The 17,940-nt window shown below is 41.6% G+C and overlaps 1 protein-coding gene across 4 annotated transcripts in view; it reads left to right on the forward strand.

The window, feature by feature from the left end:
• Positions 1–17,940, forward strand: part of LOC137382528 (uncharacterized) — a 138,760-nt gene that overhangs the window by 24,295 nt on the left and 96,525 nt on the right. For 2 of the 4 annotated variants that reach the window (XM_068054840.1, XM_068054574.1), the window contains exon 2: positions 4,182–4,335. In XM_068054840.1, coding sequence (XP_067910941.1) covers positions 4,182–4,335 — 154 coding nt within the window. Of the gene's footprint in view, positions 1–877; positions 1,082–4,181; positions 4,336–17,940 lie in introns of all 4 variants that reach the window. The other 2 variants (XM_068054668.1, XM_068054758.1) reach the window with 2 other exon arrangements.

Consider the following 17,940-nt stretch of genomic DNA (forward strand, 5'->3'; position numbering starts at 1 on the left):
CTAAGGCTTCCACTACAACTCTTCCATGAGGTTCTGTACAGATTACATTATATCACTTCCTGTGATGATGGTCACAGTCTATTTACATATTCTGCCCAGTAACAACCCTAGGCAATATAAAGTAAAGGAGGTCATGTGGTGGTATCGTCATGCTAAAGTCTTCACTTTAGACCATGCAGATAATTCCTGTTAGCCAAGATGGGTAGCTTTATTGTAAAATCCCAAGTTAGTGCCCCATTCCCTTAAACCATAACCCAATCAATACAGAACACCAGTGAATAAAGCCAGTAGAATGCTGAACTACATAGCCAAAATAGTGACGTATAGGTTAGAGGAGGTAATGATCAAACTTTATTGTGCTCTAGCCAGACCGCACTATGAATGCTGCATCCTGTTCTGGTTGGAGAAACTTGGGTTTTGCAGCTTAGAAGGGAGATGTTGGAAAGTTAATCTTATGACGTGTTTTTAAGGACACAGAAAATATTGAGCCCGAATTTAACATAAAATTAAATTGCAGAACTAGGGAACACAGGTTCAAACTAGAGAAGGCAGATATTGACAGATATTGGGAAGTTCTTTTTCACATAAAAATTGATCAACATGTGGAATAAACTTCCAGACATAATAGCAGAGGAAAAAACCCTGGAACCATTTAAGAAGCAATAGGTGCTACAGTCGGGAAGGGGGAACATGTGAATCTCTCTGGATGGGTGAATCAAATGGGCCAAATCGCCTTCCTCATCTGTAATTATCTAGTGACCTTGTGAATCAAAAATAAAATACTGCAAATTTCTCAGTTGTCATGATAGATGCTGCCTGATCTGTTGAGTATTTCCAGTAATTGTTTTTTATTATTTCAGCTTTCTTGCTTCCATAGTTTTTTGTTTACATTTTAATATAGGCAGTTTACAGCACCACCTAGTGATCAGGATCAGATGTAACAAGAAGTGTGTGAAATGTTCGGAAGAGCAAAACAGCACCTGAGTATTGAAGATAGAATCATTGCAAGGCATGTTACCATGTGGTCTGCAGAATATTGTATACTTCAGACAAATCAAATTGACTGGTGATTTTATCACTTGTAAGCTACTTAGCCAATTTTATTATTAAAGTGATATTTAATACAATCAATGCCAGCCAAAATATCATACAATGTATACTTTTCATTGACAAATAATTGCCCAGTATAATAAGTGGTAACCTTGTAGCCACTTAAAGAAAAGTTTAAAAAAACATAATATTGAGCCATTCAGCCCATCTAGATCTTACTGTTTTAGGGCATATTTTGGATGTGCTTAGAAAAATTATTGTAATTATCTTGTTTTGGAGCATGCTTTAATATCTACACTCTTAGTTTGATCAGGAATTGGTTTATAGAAAGTATTGACCTAAAATTTCCTGGAGATTTTCATTGTTGTAATGATGCAACAAAATTGCAGGCGCAGTAAAAGCTCCAGAAAATTGTCATCAACTTCCACGATTACTTCCTCCACTCCCTAATTTCTTAAGATATTTGCACTACTCCATTATTTCCCTCACTGAAACAGTTGTACAGCTAACTATCATGGTCCTGCACCCCATTAAAATCAGTGGTGAGATCGAGTTTGCTGAATTAAAGACACCCCGATCATCACTGCCAATTAGACGATTATAGATGGCATTGGTGGGCTGAGTATACAGGAATCATAGCAGCAATATATTCAAAAGTGGCAGCCTCACTTCTGGGCATTATAATACATTTGCCATCTGAATTCTAAATTTTCTTAATCAGATTGATCAAAGCAGAGCCCATATTTTTCAATGTTTAATGTAATGTGAATGTGAATGCTATTATACTTAATGCTCACACTGCTTTGTCCAAGATTTCAGTCATCTGTTCTAATATATATTATATAGCTTGTTGTCAAATGTTTGTCTGATAATTGCTGCTGTGATGTGTCTTGGGACGTTTTACTATGTTAGAGGCAGTATATAAATGCAAATTGTTGTTGCTAGGATACTCTGATTAAAACAAACTATGGTAACCCTTGAAAGACCGTGAAATTGCTCTTGGGTGACTGTTTTCTGCATTGCTTATGAAATTACTTTATGAAGAAGCATACAGAACAGAAGAAGGCCATTTTGTCGAACATGCCTGTGCCAGCTCTTTGAAAGAGACATTCACCCCTGCTCTCTCCCTATACCATTGCAAATTTTTCCTTTCCAAGAATGTATCCTATTCCCTTTTGAAAGCTATTGTTGAACCTTTGAAGAAATTTCTCGCTCTTTTTCACTGCATATGTAGCACCAAGTTGTGTTGTCTTTGATTCAGTGCTTAATCTTTTGGGTTTTTTTTCTGATGTCAATCAGGAGTAAAGTATGACACTCTTCTGAGAATCTATAGCTTATAGCCATAGCCCTGTAATGCAATGTGAGAGTTAGAGAAAAACTGCTACTTTCCTAATAATTTTTGTTCTTGTGCCAATATTTGTTCAGTACTTGTTCCCATTTATATCTTCCAGCAATTTGCTTCTGGAAATCAATAAATATAAAAATAAATCAGGTGAAAATTCCTGCAGAAATCATCAACTAACATGAATTCTTAACTATCCATAGACTGTGCTGCTCCTGAACCAAAGTAATGCTCATGTGGCACATTCTAATTTTTTCTCCCAGCAAATTGGGATGTACATTTGCCACTGGAAAATCAAGTAACAACACGGTCTAACTTATGATGCTCATTGCCATTGCAGTGAATTCCAGGCCACCACGTGGAGGACCTTCAAAATATAACTCATACTTTTTTTTCCAAAAATGTTCTGGTGACAAGATCACAAATGACTTATGGTTCGAGCCACTAGTGGGATATAGACTGGATTTCATCTTTTGTAATCTGTATACTAAAATTGTTAATGATGAAAAATGTATTTAAATGTTTCATTGTAGAGTTGTCTCAGTGATGTTGCTCTGAACCATTTGGTGCAGACAAATTTAACTGGAACTACAGGCAGTTGGAATGCTAATTAGAATGCACTTGCAGTGTAGTCACTGATCTCAGACCAGTTCTGAAGAAGGGTCACTGACCTGAAACGCTAACTCTGCTTCTCTCTCCACAGATGCTGCCAGACCTTCTGAGTGTTTCCAGCATTTCTTATTTTTATTACGGATCTTAGATCATTGGCTAAAGTATCGAGTCGCAACCTTCAGTACCTCATTTTGATTGTCTGGCTGTGACTGGGACTGTTCATTTCAGGACAGAACACTCTGCATGCTGCCTTGTTTTCAGTAAATCAATCAATGTTTCTCGTGTCTGTTGCTCATCCTGGTATATCCCTCATCATTACTCCTTCAACTCAGAGAGGTGTAATCCTGAATTTATCCAATGCACAGCTGGCCCTGTCCTCAATAGCAAGGAAAAGCAGTAGCAGATGAGTGACAGCACAATGTAACCCCAGGGTGCCATGCTGTGAGTGTGTGAACTGAAAAATTAAGTGAAAAGAGTAAAGGAAAAGGGCCAAATACCCTGCTGTGAGTCACCATCTCCAGTCTGACATGTCCTTCCTCTGCCAATGATATCAGTGTTCTTCCAGACTTCCTCCTGTTGAGTGTAAAGTTATCCTGCAAGAAGAGTAAGAGTGGGCTACGGTGCGACATGTGATAATGTTGCGAAAATGTGTGAGGCAGCTTAACAGAGTGTGCACACTGAGAGGAAGAAGGAGGAAATGTGTACAAAGGAGCAAGGGATGAGCGAAAGTGGGCACAATGTGAAGTACCAGAATTTAAGAAAAATGTGAAAACAAATCCAAGTCCAAACAAGGTAAAAGCAGAATGGTGTTTGTGCCTGTTTTGAGGGCAGTAGCAGATGTTGAGTCTGTGAGTGTAAGCGGAAAGAAGTGTAGCAAAATGTCCCGTTGTGATTGGAGGAGAGGCTTGTGCAGTGGAAGAGGGATCGATTGGTAGTGTTTGTTGGAAAAGTGTTTACTGTAGGACTGTATTCTGGTAAGGGTAGTCTTACCTTGGCAGCTCTGGTAAGGTCATTAAACTTCTGCTGGCACTGGCAGGTCCTGGGGGCTGTGGCAAGCTTATAACTCATTTAAAAAGGACCAATTATCAAATTCAGTCAGGCCCATTGCCCTTGTCTGATAGATTCTGTAGCTGAAAATATTTAACCTAAGTTCAGTTTTTAATATTGTGTGTTACAGATGTCATGGGATCTCATGTTGATGTGCAGGTGGAAGTGGAAAACTCTACTACCATCCGTATTGAGTGGGACTCACATCTTCATTCTATATTGCAATGTGTTCTTTTCGTCTTCGTAAAAGGAAGCAAGGAAGATGAGATATTTTTACTGCCCAGGTAAAACAATGTACAGAAAGGGGTTGAGGGAAGAAAGGAACCAGTAAGACTTTATACATTGTTTCAGTTTTTGTTCCTTATTATTCCTCTTTCCTTTATTTAAATTTGATTAAGTAAATCATTCTTAAAACTGTTGTGGACTACATAATTCAAAGGAATTTCAGACACATATGTTAATTGTAAGGCTGAGTGACTTTGAAACATTTTAATCTCGTGGTACATACTGTGAGATGCACCGCAGTAATTGCATTTTGTGATTATGCTAATGTACTGTTCAATTTAAAATCAGGGTTTTTGTGAAGTTACAGTGATGGAATGGGAGCAGCAGTGTCACAGTTCCAGACCATTAAAATACATAGAAATTATGATGCAGAAACAGGCAATATTGCCTAACCAATGCAAGTTGACCCTCTGTCATGCCAACTTGCTTTGTTGAATGATAGTTTTCCATAATCCACAAGCCTGTGTCCTCAGTACCTTGCTCTACGGCAGCGAGGCCTGGACAACGTATGTCAGCCAAGAGCGACGTCTCAATTCATTCCATCTTCGCTGCCTCCGGAGAATCCTCAGCATCAGGTGGCAGGACCGTATCTCCAACGCAGAAGTCCTCGAGGCGGTCAACATCCCCAGCATACACACCCTACTGAGCCAGCGGCGCTTGATATGGCTTAGCCATGTGAGCCGCATGGAAGATGGCAGGATCCCCAAGGACACATTGTACAGCGAGCTCGTCACTGGTATCAGACCCACCGGCCGTCCATGTCTCCGCTTTAAAGACGTCTGCAAACACGACATGAAGTCCTGTGACATTGATCACAAGTCGTAGGAGTCAGTTACCAGTGATCGCCAGAGCTGGCGGACAGCCATAAAGGCGGGGCTGAAGACTGGTGAGTCGAAGAGACTTAGCTGTTGGCAGGAAAAAAGACAGAAGCGCAAGGAGAGAGCCAACTGTGTAACAGCCCCGACAACCAATTTTATCTGCAGCGCCTGTGGAAGAGTCTGTCACTCTAGAATTGGCCTTTATAGCCACTCCAGGCGCTGCTTCACAAACCACTGACTACCTCCAGGCGCTTACCCATTGTCTCTCAAGACAAGGAGGCCAAAGAAAGAAAGAAGAGCATATGGTTACATAAAACTATCAGCCCCATTTCTCATAACATGCAGATCCCACCTCTAGCTTCTAAAATATTTGCAGTCTCAATATCTGAGCTGTTGACTTTGGGTGTAAGATCGAGTGGCGGTGTCTCTTCATCTTCACTGTCTTCTTCCTTTTCCTCCACGACCTGGGCAGGTTCCAGTTCTTGGGTATCTGAAATGAAAAAGGGGAGAAGAGAAAGTAAGAATTACGTGCTTACACCAACTGCAGCTTCTCAAACAGAAGAGATTGAGGGGTGAGTGTGAAATGGATGAGAGAAGGAGGATTAGAAATGCAGATACCCTCAACCGCAATATCTCTAGCCCTGCCAGTGGCCACAGCCTCAGTGATACCCCTTCCTATGATGGCTAGCTCTGTCTCCTCCATCGGGTTTAAAAGATGCAGGCACATATGTCCTCCTCCGGTGCATTGCTGCTGCCTGCTGTTATGCTCCACGTTGTCCTGCAAGAAAGAGAAAAGTTTAGTCAGTGAGTTTCCTGCAATATGTTTGGTTGCTGGCACATCATAGAGTGGTGCAGTGGTTAGCACCGCAGCCTCACAGCTCCAGTGACCTGGGTTCAGTTCTGGGTACTGCCTGTGCGGAGTTTGCAAGTTCACCCTGTGACTGTGCGGGTTTCCGCTGGGTGTTCCGGTTTCCTCCCACAGCCAAAGACTTGCAGGTTGATAGGTAATTGCCCCTAGTGTAGGTAGGTGGTAGGAGAATTGAGGGAAGGTGGGGATGTGGTAGGGAATATGGGATTAATGTAGGAATAGTATAAATGGGTGGTTGATGGTCAGCACAGATTCGGTGGGCCGAAGGGCTTGTTTCAGTGCTGTATCTCTCTTTGATGTGATTGTCATGGTTGAATAGCTGCGTGTGTGTGCGAGTTGTGGGTGAGGTGAAACCTATGAATGTTAGGGTTGTGTCCTAATTGATAGAGAGTGCTGGTAGATAGGGGGTGTAGTTAGTTGAGCAGTGAATGAGGCTGCTGGTGCAGTTGGTAGGATATGCCATTTGAAGATGAACTCACTCATCTAGACAACTCATGTGAGATTGTTAAACTTATTCCTGCATTGCATCCAGGTTCTAGGAGCAACAGTCCTCTGATTGACCTCCGCTGCTACCTCTGCCCACTGCTTCTTGTGCATGTGTCTGGAGGATCTCCTATCCCCTTACAGATACAGGACATCTTTCCACCTGTTCCATCATTTTTGGAAAACCTCGGTGTGTGCTCTCTCATGTTCAGTCATTCCTCAATCTTTTACAGCACAGACAATTTCACAAAGGACTTCCAGCCACAATGCATCTCCCCTATTAAGAGATGCAGGCTGCCTTTAAGTAGTGCTAGCCAATCACAATATTGGGCCCCCTGCTAATGTGTGCGGCCAGTGACCAGTGCAGGTAGGGTTGGTTGCAAGTAGCAATTATGTAAAAAACGAGGCAGCACCATTTTAATGTGCTGCCTACAATGCAATGAATGGGTGCAGGTTAATCCTTTTCTGGTCATATCCAATTTAACCCCCTGTCTCTCCTGTAATAAAATCTAGCATTCCATTCACTTTTTGAATGGTTTATGTAAAATATTCTTGTTATCAATCTTAATGTTGCTAATTTCACTTTCATTCACTTCAGGATTCACCTCATCTTTGATATTTCTTTAGTAAAGACACAATAGTGACAAGAGCAAATAAGCAATATGCCATATCTTTAATGTAGAAAAAACATCCTAAGAATCTTCATAAAGGCTGAATCAGACAAAAATGGACATTGAGCTAAAGAAAGAGGTATTAGGCAGAGTGACAAAAAGCTTAGTCAAACAGATGAGATTTAAGAAGGGTTTTGAAAGAGAAGTGGGAAATGTACAAGAGGTGAGAGTTAGAACACAGAGTTCTGGGAGGTGTGGAGCATCTGCTGTACTGCTGGAAGAAATTGCAAATATAGGGAGGGCTGAGGCCATGATACTATCTAAACATGAGGAAGAGAATTTAAATTAGAGGTGCTGGGAGACTAGGAGCCAATGTAAGTTAGCAACCACATGGGTAACGAGTGAATAGGATGTGATGTGGCACAGGATTTTTTTTCATTTGTTCATGGGATGTGAGTATCACTGGCAAGGTCAACATTTATTGCCCATTCCTAATTGGCCTTGTGAAGGTGATGGTGAGCTGCCTTCTTGAACCGATACAGTCCATGAGTGCAGGTACACTCACAATGCTGTTAGGGAGGGAGTTCCAGGATTTTGGCCCAGCGACAGTGATATATCCTCAAGTCAAGAGTGGGCATAAACAGGGCATTTTCAAGTTGGCAGACAGTAAGTGCCCCAAGGATTAGTGCTGGGGCCTCAGCTATTCACAATCTATATCAAGGACTTAGATGAATAAAGAGACAGAGAGTAGTGTATCTAAGTTTGCTGCTAGGTGGACCCACTTGCGGCATTGTATCCCTGCCCTCCTAACTACCCTCTGGCTGCTGATCTCCTCCGCAACCTCCATCCAGGCCTTCTTGGTGGTCTGGAGAGGCCTCCTCCTTCTGTCTTGTGGGAAGAGGACCTCCCACCTTGCCTCAGCCGCCTGGAGGAGGACATCTGTGAACCTTGGGGCCATGTGGTTGGCCCTCTCTGCCATTGCCGCAAGCAGGTTCCGGTGTTCTTGGAGTCTGAACCATATGACCAGTGGAAGAATGAAGTGGCTATGTGGACATGGGTTACATTTCTACCAAAGACGAAACAAGGTATGGCTTTGGTGTTGTGACTTCCGACCAAAAGTAAAATCAGAAGTCAGATATTTTCTGAACTGGATGCTTGTCAGTTAGATACTGATGAAGGGTTGGATCTTCTGTTAGAATTCGTGGATGAAATTTACAAGAAAGATGACCTAGTGAATGCATATGAGACACGGTCAGACTTTGATAGATTTTGGAAAATAGATTGTTATTCAATGGTGGAAGGTATCATGGACTTTAACAGTCTGTATAAAAGATTGAGGAAATTCAATTTGGAGATTCCTGTTTCACTGCTAGCTTTTAAATTGCTAGATTATGCTAGGGTGGTGCATATGGACAGGCTCCTGGTTCTAACTGGGGTTCAGTTCTTGGACAAAGACTCCCTGTCGAACCAAATGTCCGCGGCCTTAAAAAAATTTCTAGGGAAACAGTCATTTCCCGCAGTCCTGGTAGAACAAGCGGGATACTCTGTGGTGACACAAAGAATGGAGGACTCAATGTTTACAAGATTTAGAAATAATCCAGGTACTGGAAGCAGGTCTAAGTTCAATGGAAGAGTTAAAGACAGGAGTAATGAGGATGAAAGCACCTTTAGCAGGTCTGAATATTACAGTGGAAGACAGAATTGGAACAGCAATCATAGGCGAATGAGTCCCAGGAATGCCCCAGGAACAGTTACTAGGTGCTTCAGATGTCATTCAAAGTATCATTATGCAATGAACTGCCCTAAGTGGAGGGGCAGAGTCTTTGAAATAATGCGGAGAATTCTGAGGCAGAAGAGGAAGATACTGATGGATCTGATTGAATTGTATTATTGAATTATCACAAGGAGTTTTAGTCCTGTGATGAATGTATTAGTTGCGGATTCTTTCAACTGTGCTGTACTGGATAGTGCTTGTATGTCAATAATAAGTGGAACTGATTGGTTACAGTTTTATCTGGATTCACTCAGTAGTGAGGATCGATGCAAGGTGAAGGAGCATAAAAGTGCTACCAGCTTTAGGTTTGGTGATGCCAACACATTGAAGTCATTGAAGAGAGCAGTAATCCCATGTAAAATAGCTGGAGTAAGCCACTTTATCAGTACTGAAGTAGTCTCTGGTGAGATACATTTACTCTTGAGTAAGCCTTCAATGAAAAAGGCACAGATGAAAGTTGATATGGAGCATGATAAGACAATTGTTTTTGGGAAGCCAGTGAATTCGCAGTTTACCCAGTCAGGGCATTATTGTATCCCCTTAATAAAACCTGATATTTCTATTCAGAGTGTTAGAGAAGTATTGATGGCATCAGGTGTTAAGAATCAGAAAGATAAAAGGCAAATTGTCTTAAAGTTACACAGACAATTTGCTCACCCTTCTTGTCAGATTAAAAACCCGACTAAAAGATGCAGGTGTGATTGATGAAGAGTAAACAAGGATAATAGAAGAGATTAGTGAGAAGTGTGAAATCTGTAAAAAGTATCAGAGGACACCATCATGTCCTATTATCAGCCTTCCATTGGCACGTGACTTTAATGAGGTAGTTGCCATGGATTTAAAGGTATGGGACAAAGACAAAAATATTTTAAATCTACATTTTATAGACCTAGTAACTAGATTTAGTCTTTCTACAATAATAAATAGCAAAGGCAAAAGGGTGATTATAGACAAAATTATGGAGAAATGGATAGACACTGCGCTTGGGACACCAACTAAGTTTTTGATTGATAATGGAGAGGAATTTGCCAATGACGAGTACAGAGATATGCGTGAAAACATGAACATTATAGTTATGAATACAGCAGCTGAAAGTCCTTTCAGCAATGGGCTTTGTGAAAGGAATCACGCAGTGGTTGATGAAATGTTACATAAAATCTTAGCTGACCAGCCAAACTGCCAGTTGACAACTGCCCTGGCGTGGGCGGTTCATGCGAAGAATTCACTTCAGATGGTTAGAGGATATAGTGCCTATCAAATGCACTATGGGCAGAATCCCAAATGTCCTTGTGTACTGTGCAACAGTCCTCCTGCTCTAGAAGGTACTACAATTAGTTCCATTTTTTTCACATCTGAAGGCTTTACATGCAGGGAGACGGACTTTCATCAAGTCTGAGGTCTCTGAGAAAATCCGCAGAGCTCTGAGGCATTGTATAACGCCATCGGAGTCGGAATTTAGTTCAGGAGAATTGGTGTATTATAAAAGAGAGGGCAATCGGTAATGGAAGGGCCCTGGTAAGGTAATTATTCGTGATGGTAAGACAGTAGTTATCAAGCATGGAAATCAAACTGTTAAGGTTCATTCCTCACGATTAATTGGGGTTGATTACAAAATCTCAGAATCTGAGCAGCTGATGCACCTTGTACCTCAAATACTCATGTGTTTTGTGATGAAGGTCTTGAGGCACAGAATATGGTAGATCAAGAGCTTGATAGTAATGTGACCGATCATGATGCACAGGAGAAAGCTATCGCATCCAAAGGCCAATTGTCTATAGTAGGTACTTGGGTGAGATATATTCCAGAGGGGTCTAATAAATGGAGGGCTGCAACAATTGTGGGACATGCAGTAGAATCTACCAGCAGGTTTAAATATTGGTTAAATCTTCAAGTTGATGGCCAAGAAGCCAGAGCCTTGGACTGGCAGAATGGGGTGAAAGAGTGGAGGGTAAGAAAGCGCAGTGCAAATTTTGATTGCTGGTCCAGCAGTGACTCTTGTGTAAGGAAATGATCACATACTGGAGAAAGAGCCTCCGATAAAGTGCGAGGGAGATCTTCTAGCAGTAGTTCCGAAAGACATCAAAGTGCTAATAGAGGCCGTAGTATGAACAGGTTCCACAATGAAATGAAGGCTAGAGGGCAGTCTCGGAATAGAACTAGAAGCAGAAGTCCTCATGATCGTGAAGTTTTAGTGGCTGCCAATAAACTTGAGGGTAAACTAATAAGAGAAGCAAAAGATAGGGGACAGCCAGCCTTGTCACATAGATGGATTTGTACTGAAAAAGTCCTTCCTGATGGAACTTATAAGGCTAAAGCGAGGCTAGTTGCGAGGGGTTTTGAAGAGCGACTGGGTGATACCAATGTTAAAGTGGACTCTCCCACAGCTGGAAAAGTAATCTTGAAAATCTTTTTGGCTCTTTTGGCCACATATTCATGGGAATATAGATCCATTGACATAAAAGCTGCATTTCTGCAGGGTGATACTTTTCAGTGAGAAGTGTTTCTGAAACCACCCAAAGAGGCAGCAGATGCAGAAGGAAAATGATGGAAACTGAACAAATGCATCTATGGCCTTAATGATGCTTCCAGGGTGTGGTATTTCTTGGTCAGATTTGTTTTGTTGAAAATTGGTTGTGTTCAACTAAAAGCAAATCCTGCAATGTTTTACTGGTATCATAAAGGGAAATTTACAGGCATCTTCCTGATGCACGTTGATTATTTTTTATGGAGTGGTGTGAAACAGGGCTGTGTTCTCGCACCCACACTTTTTGGGATTTTCTTCTCCCTGCTGCTTTCACATGCGTTCAAGTCCTCTGAAGAAGGAATTTTCCTCCATACAAGATCAGGGGGCAGGTTGTTCAACCTTGCCCGTCTAAGAGCGAAGTCCAAAGTACGGAAAGTCCTCATCAGGGAACTCCTCTTTGCTGACGATGCTGCTTTAACATCTCACACTGAAGAGTGCCTGCAGAGTCTCATCGACAGGTTTGCGGCTGCCTGCAATGAATTTGGCCTAACCATCAGCCTCAAGAAAACAAACATCATGGGGCAGGATGTCAGAAATGCTCCATCCATCAATATTGGCGACCACGCTCTGGAAGTGGTTCAAGAGTTCACCTACCTAGGCTCAACTATCACCAGTAACCTGTCTCTAGATGCAGAAATCAACAAGCGCATGGGAAAGGCTTCCACTGCTATGTCCAGACTGGCCAAGAGAGTGTGGGAAAATGGCGCACTGACACGGAACACAGAAGTCCGAGTGTATCAGGCCTGTGTCCTCAGTACCTTGCTCTATGGCAGCGAGGCCTGGACAACGTATGTCAGCCAAGAGCGACGTCTCAATTCATTCCATCTTCGCTGCCTCCGGAGAATACTTGGCATCAGGTGGCAGGACCGTATCTCCAACACAGAAGTCCTCGAGGCGGCCAACATCCCCAGCTTGTACACACTACTGAGTCAGCGGCGCTTGAGATGGCTTGGCCATGTGAGCCGCATGGAAGATGGCAGGATCCCCAAAGACACATTGTACAGTGAGCTCGCCACTGGTATCAGACCCACCGGCCGTCCATGTCTCCGCTATAAAGACGTCTGCAAACGTGACATGAAATCCTGTGACATTGATCACAAGTCGTGGGAGTCAGTTGCCAGCGTTCGCCTGAGCTGGCGGGCAGCCATAAAGACGGGGCTAAAATGTGGCGAGTCGAAGAGACTTAGTAGTTGGCAGGAAAAAAGACAGAGGCGCAAGGGGAGAGCCAACTGTGCAACAGCCCCGACAAACAAATTTCTCTGCAGCACCTGTGGAAAAGCCTGTCACTCTAGAATTGGCCTTTATAGCCACTCCAGGCGCTGCTTCACAAACCACTGACCACCTCCAGGCGCGTATCCATTGTCTCTCGAGATAAGGAGGCCCAAAAGAAAGAAGAAAGAAGAAACTGCGGATTTTGAGAAATATGTTAAGATTAGGGCAGAATTTAAGATTGGGAGTCAGGCTTGTGGGGCCTTTAAATATATTTGTTTAAATATTATGCAGACGAAGTCTGGAATAAGTTTGAATCAACAATCCTATTTAGAGAGCGTTACTCCCATCCCGGTTAATCATGTTAGGTCATCACAGAAAGATGATGATATTCTATTTAAAGCAGAGATTGAGCAATTGCAAAGCCTGATGGGTCAATTAAACTGGTTGGACTCAGACTAGGTCTGATGTTAGTTTTGATGTGCTGGAGTTAAGCACGATGATGAAACATCCAAAAGTTGAGAATGTTATAAGGGCAAATAAAATGTTGAAAAAACTAAATCTGGAGAAATGCCTACTGAAATTCCCATCCCTAGGTGACCCAAAGAATATGAAGCTAATAATTTTTAGTGATGTTTCACATACTAATCTTGCTGATGGGTATTCGAGTGCAGCTGGCTTCATATTATTTCTGATGGGTGAAAATGGGAAATGTTGTCCTTTAGCTTTGGAGGCTAAGAAAATAAAATGGATCATTAAAAGCACGTTAGCTGCAGAAACACTGGGTCTTGTGGAGGCAGTGGATATGGGGTTCTATTTGTCAAATATTTTGGGTGAAATTCTGAACAAGAGACATACTGAAGATAGGATACCCATTGAATGTTATGTAGATAATCATTTTTTGTGGGACAATGCACTCTATAAAAAGTGTGAGTGAGAAAAGACTATGTATTGATCTTGCTTGATTGAAACAAATGCTGGAGAGAAAGGAAATATCCAAACTTAAATGGGTAGATACAAGTCATCAGCTATCCAATTATTTTACAAAAAGAAATGCTTGTACAAAGAAATTGTTTGAAGTGCTAGAGGAGGGGCATCTCACAATGTAATACTTTGTACCTAATTTGGAATTTATTTTGAAATGTTCTTTGAGCATGATAATACTTCATGCATAGTATGAAATTTATTTTGAAATGTTGCTGGGCCATGTAAATCCAAGTTGTATTGTAAAAGAAATAAGGGAATCTGTTAATCGGTTAATTGTGTGTCAATGGTTTGATTACATGCAGATGAAGGGTGTTAATTGGAGTCTTAGTTGAGCACTTATAAGCAGACACTCACTGAGACTGATGGTGGCTTTTCAGTGAGGAGTTACAGGTTTATAATCCTTTTATTCTGCACAATAAATGTGAAACTGAGTAAATATAAGCTCTAGCATTATCCTTCCATAACAAGCTTTCTGGAATTTATCAACCAGGATTCTGTTCTATCTTTAACTTGAGTCATATGACTACCAATAACATTGTTGCCATCAGTTCCTTCAGTGCCTTCTTGATGCCTCTCTTCTCTAAAAAAAAACTGGTCCAACATTTATTCAAATTAATTATAAATTCCTTAAAATATTTGTAACAAAAACAAAAATCACTTTCATAATATCTCCACCCTTGGAGAAATGAAACGGCATTTTTAAATGTGTTTCATTACAAAGTGTGGGAAAAATAAAACATAAAAATCCCAAAACACATTTTTACACTCATATTCATTCACTTTTCTGATAGTTAATACAGTCCTGCTCTGTACCCTCTCTTCATTCAGATAACTCAAACAAAGTTAGAGTCTCAATAAAGCATCTGCAATAACATTAAGTTTTCCCACAATGTGGACAATCTTCAAGTGACAAGGTTGTAATAGTAAACCCCATCGGAATAGTCTGACATTCTGGTTTTAAATTTTTTCCACAAATGTTTATCACCAAATTAACTGACTGCAACTTTCCAAACAGAGCCCCCCTAGTTATTACAAGCAAGGAATTGGGTAGGAGTCTGTCTTTGTTACTGCATTAACTTTTCTGTAGTCTATACAGAGTCTAATTGAACTGTTAGGTTTAGGCACTAATACTACTGGTGAACTCCAGCTGTTTTGACTGAGTTCTATTAGGTGGTTTTCCAACATATATTGGATTTCTGCATTTACCTGGGCCTGTTTCTCTGGACTTAAGCGGTAAGGATGCCGTTTTATAGGAATGGATTCCCCTAAATCCACATCATGTGCAGCTAAGGTTGTACATCCTGGCTTATCCCTGCAGACTCTTTTAAATGCTGTGAGTAACCTTGTTAGGTTTTCTCATTGTTCTGCATCTAAATATGAAAGCATAGTGTCCAATCTCCCTAACCATTCAGTATCAGCTAACCGGAGAGGAGGAGGTTCAATTTGAGAGTTGCCTAGGCCTCTTTCTACCTCATCCTCACTATCTGTTTCATCCTTCACTGTCCCTACTACCTGACATACCTGTGCTTGCTTATCCTCCTCCCGGTGATGATATTGTTTTAACATATTGATATGACACAGTCGATTCTTTTTCCGGTGTTCTGGTGTGTCAATCAAATAATTTACTTTACCAGTTCTCATGACCACTTTATATGGCCCACTGAACCATGCTTTCAACAGTTCACCCTGTAAAGGCAGTAATACTAACACTGTATCCCCTGGTTGAAATGTTTGGGTCTTAGCATGCTTGCCTGCCCATTTCATCATAATTGTTTGGGAAGCTTTAAGGTGTTCCTGAGCCACTTTGCAGGCTCTCGTGAACCATTCCCAGAGCATGGATACACAATCTAGTACAGAAGATTCAGCCCTTTGTTCCAAAAACCTTTCTTTAATTAGTTTTAAAAGAACTCTTCTGTCATGTCCATAAAACTAATTCAGAAGGACTAAAACCTGTAGACTCATTAGGTGGATCCCTAGTGGCAAACAAAAGGAATTACAGCCCTTTATCCCAATCCTGGGGATATTCATGACATTGTTTTGAGGGTCTGATGGTACCTTTCTAAAGCTCCCTGTATCTGTGGGTGGTATGCTGAAGACTTTAACTGTGTTATACCTAAGTTATCCATAACTTGCTGAAAAATTTTGAACATAAAATTGGAACCTTGCGAACATATGAATTAGGAGCAGGAGTAGGCCACTCTAAAGGCTGCTCGGGTATAAAATTGAAACCTGACCTGGGCGCGACCCGACCACATCCAACCCGAACCCGAATGTTTTTCCGTGCCCGACCCGATCAGACCCGACACGAATATCGCAATAAATTTGATGACATGTTATTGTGTTCCACCTTGTCCAAATGGTAATACTTGTGATCCTGTTTATCTGTTCCAGCAGCAGGCTATTCCTGTAGATGGAATTGTGGGGAATCATGGGTGAGCCTGTTACCATGGGTTCCTGGAGGCAGCACTGTCCAGCCTGTCCTGACCCGAGCCTGAATGCTGGACTCGTAATATAGACCTGACCCGACCCGAATCCGACACATTTAGTTGGGCTCTGGTCAGGTAGCCAGGCTTTAGGCCACGCGGCTCTTCAAGCCTGCTCCGCCATTCAATAAGTTCATGGCTTAACTGATTACTCCATTTCCACCTACCCCCGATAACCTTCGACCCCCTTGCTTATCAAGAATCTATCTACCTCTGCCTTAAACATATTCAAAGACTCTGCTTCCACCGCCTTTTGAGGAAGAGAATTCCAAAGATTCATGACTCTCTGAGAGAAAATGTTTCTCATCTCGGTCTTAAATGGGCGACCCCTTATTTTTAAATAGTGACCCCTAGTTCTAGATTCTCCCACAAGGAGAAACATCCTTTCCACATCCACCCTGTCAAGACCCCTCAGGATCTTAAAGGTTTCAATCAAGTCACCTCTTACTCTTCTAAATTCCAGCGTATTCAAGCCGAGCCTGTCCACTCTTTCCTCGTAAGCATCCCGCCCATTCCAGGTATTAGTCTAGTAAAGCTTCTCTGTACTGCCTTCAACACATTTACATCTCCCTTAAATAAGGAGACCAGTACTGTACACAGTACTCCAGATGTGGTCTCACCAAAACCCTGTATAGCTGAAGCATAACCTCCCTACTTTTGTATTCAATTCCCCTCGCGATAAATGACAACATTCTATTAGCTTTCCTAATTACCTGCTGTACCTGCATACTAACCTTTTGTGATTCATGCACTAGGACACCCAGATCCCTCTGCATCTCAGAGCTCTGCAATCTCTCACCATTTAGATAATATGCTTCTTTTTTATTCTTCCTGTCAAAGTGGACAATTTCCCACTTTCCCACATTAAATTCCATTTGCCAGATCTTTGCCCACTCACTTAACCTATCTATATCCCTTTGGAGCCCCCCTATGTCCTCTTCACAAGTTACTTTCCTACCTATCTTTGTGCCATCAGCAAATTTAGCAACGATACCTTCGGTTGCTTCATTTAAGTCATTTATATAAATGGTAAAAAGTTGAGGCCCCAGCACAGATCCCTGTGGCACACCACTCGTTACATCTTGCCAACCAGAAAATGACCCATTTATGCCTTCTCAGTTTCTATTTAGCCAGCCAATCTTCTGTCCATGCCAATATGTGATCCCCTACACCATGAGCTTTTATTTTCTGCAATAACTTTTGATGTGGCACCTTATCAAATGCCTTCAGGAAATCTAAATACAATGAATCCACCGGTTCCCCTTTACCCACAGCACATGTAACTCCCTCAAAGAACTCCAATAAATTGGTTAAACATGATTTCCCTTTCACAAAACCATGTTGACTCTGCCTGATTACCTTGAATTTTTCTAAATGCCCTGCCTTACCGTCTTTAATAATAGCTTCTAACATTTTCCCTAAGACAGATGTTAAGCTAACTGGCCTGTAGTTTCCTGCTTTCTGTCTCCCTCCCTTTTTGAATAAAGGAGTTACATTTGCTATTTTCAAATCTAGCGGCACCTTCCCCGAATCTTGGGAATTTTGGAAAATTAAAACAAACGCATCAGCTATCTCACTAGTTCTTTTAACACCCTAGGATGAAGTCCATCAAGACCCGGGGACTTGTCAGCCCACAACTCCAACAATTTGTTCAGTATCACTTCCCTGGTGATTGTAATTTTCTTCAGTTCCTCCCTCCCTTCCATTTCCTGTCTTACAGCTAATACTGGGATGTTACTTGTATCCTCAATAGTGAAGACCGATGCAAAATACCTGTTAAATTCATCTGACATCTCCCTATTATCCATTATTAATTCCCCAGACTCACTTTCTGTAGGACGCTCACT

Source organism: Heterodontus francisci, chromosome 1 (genome assembly GCF_036365525.1).
Source record: "Heterodontus francisci isolate sHetFra1 chromosome 1, sHetFra1.hap1, whole genome shotgun sequence".
Lineage (NCBI taxonomy): Eukaryota > Metazoa > Chordata > Chondrichthyes > Heterodontiformes > Heterodontidae > Heterodontus > Heterodontus francisci.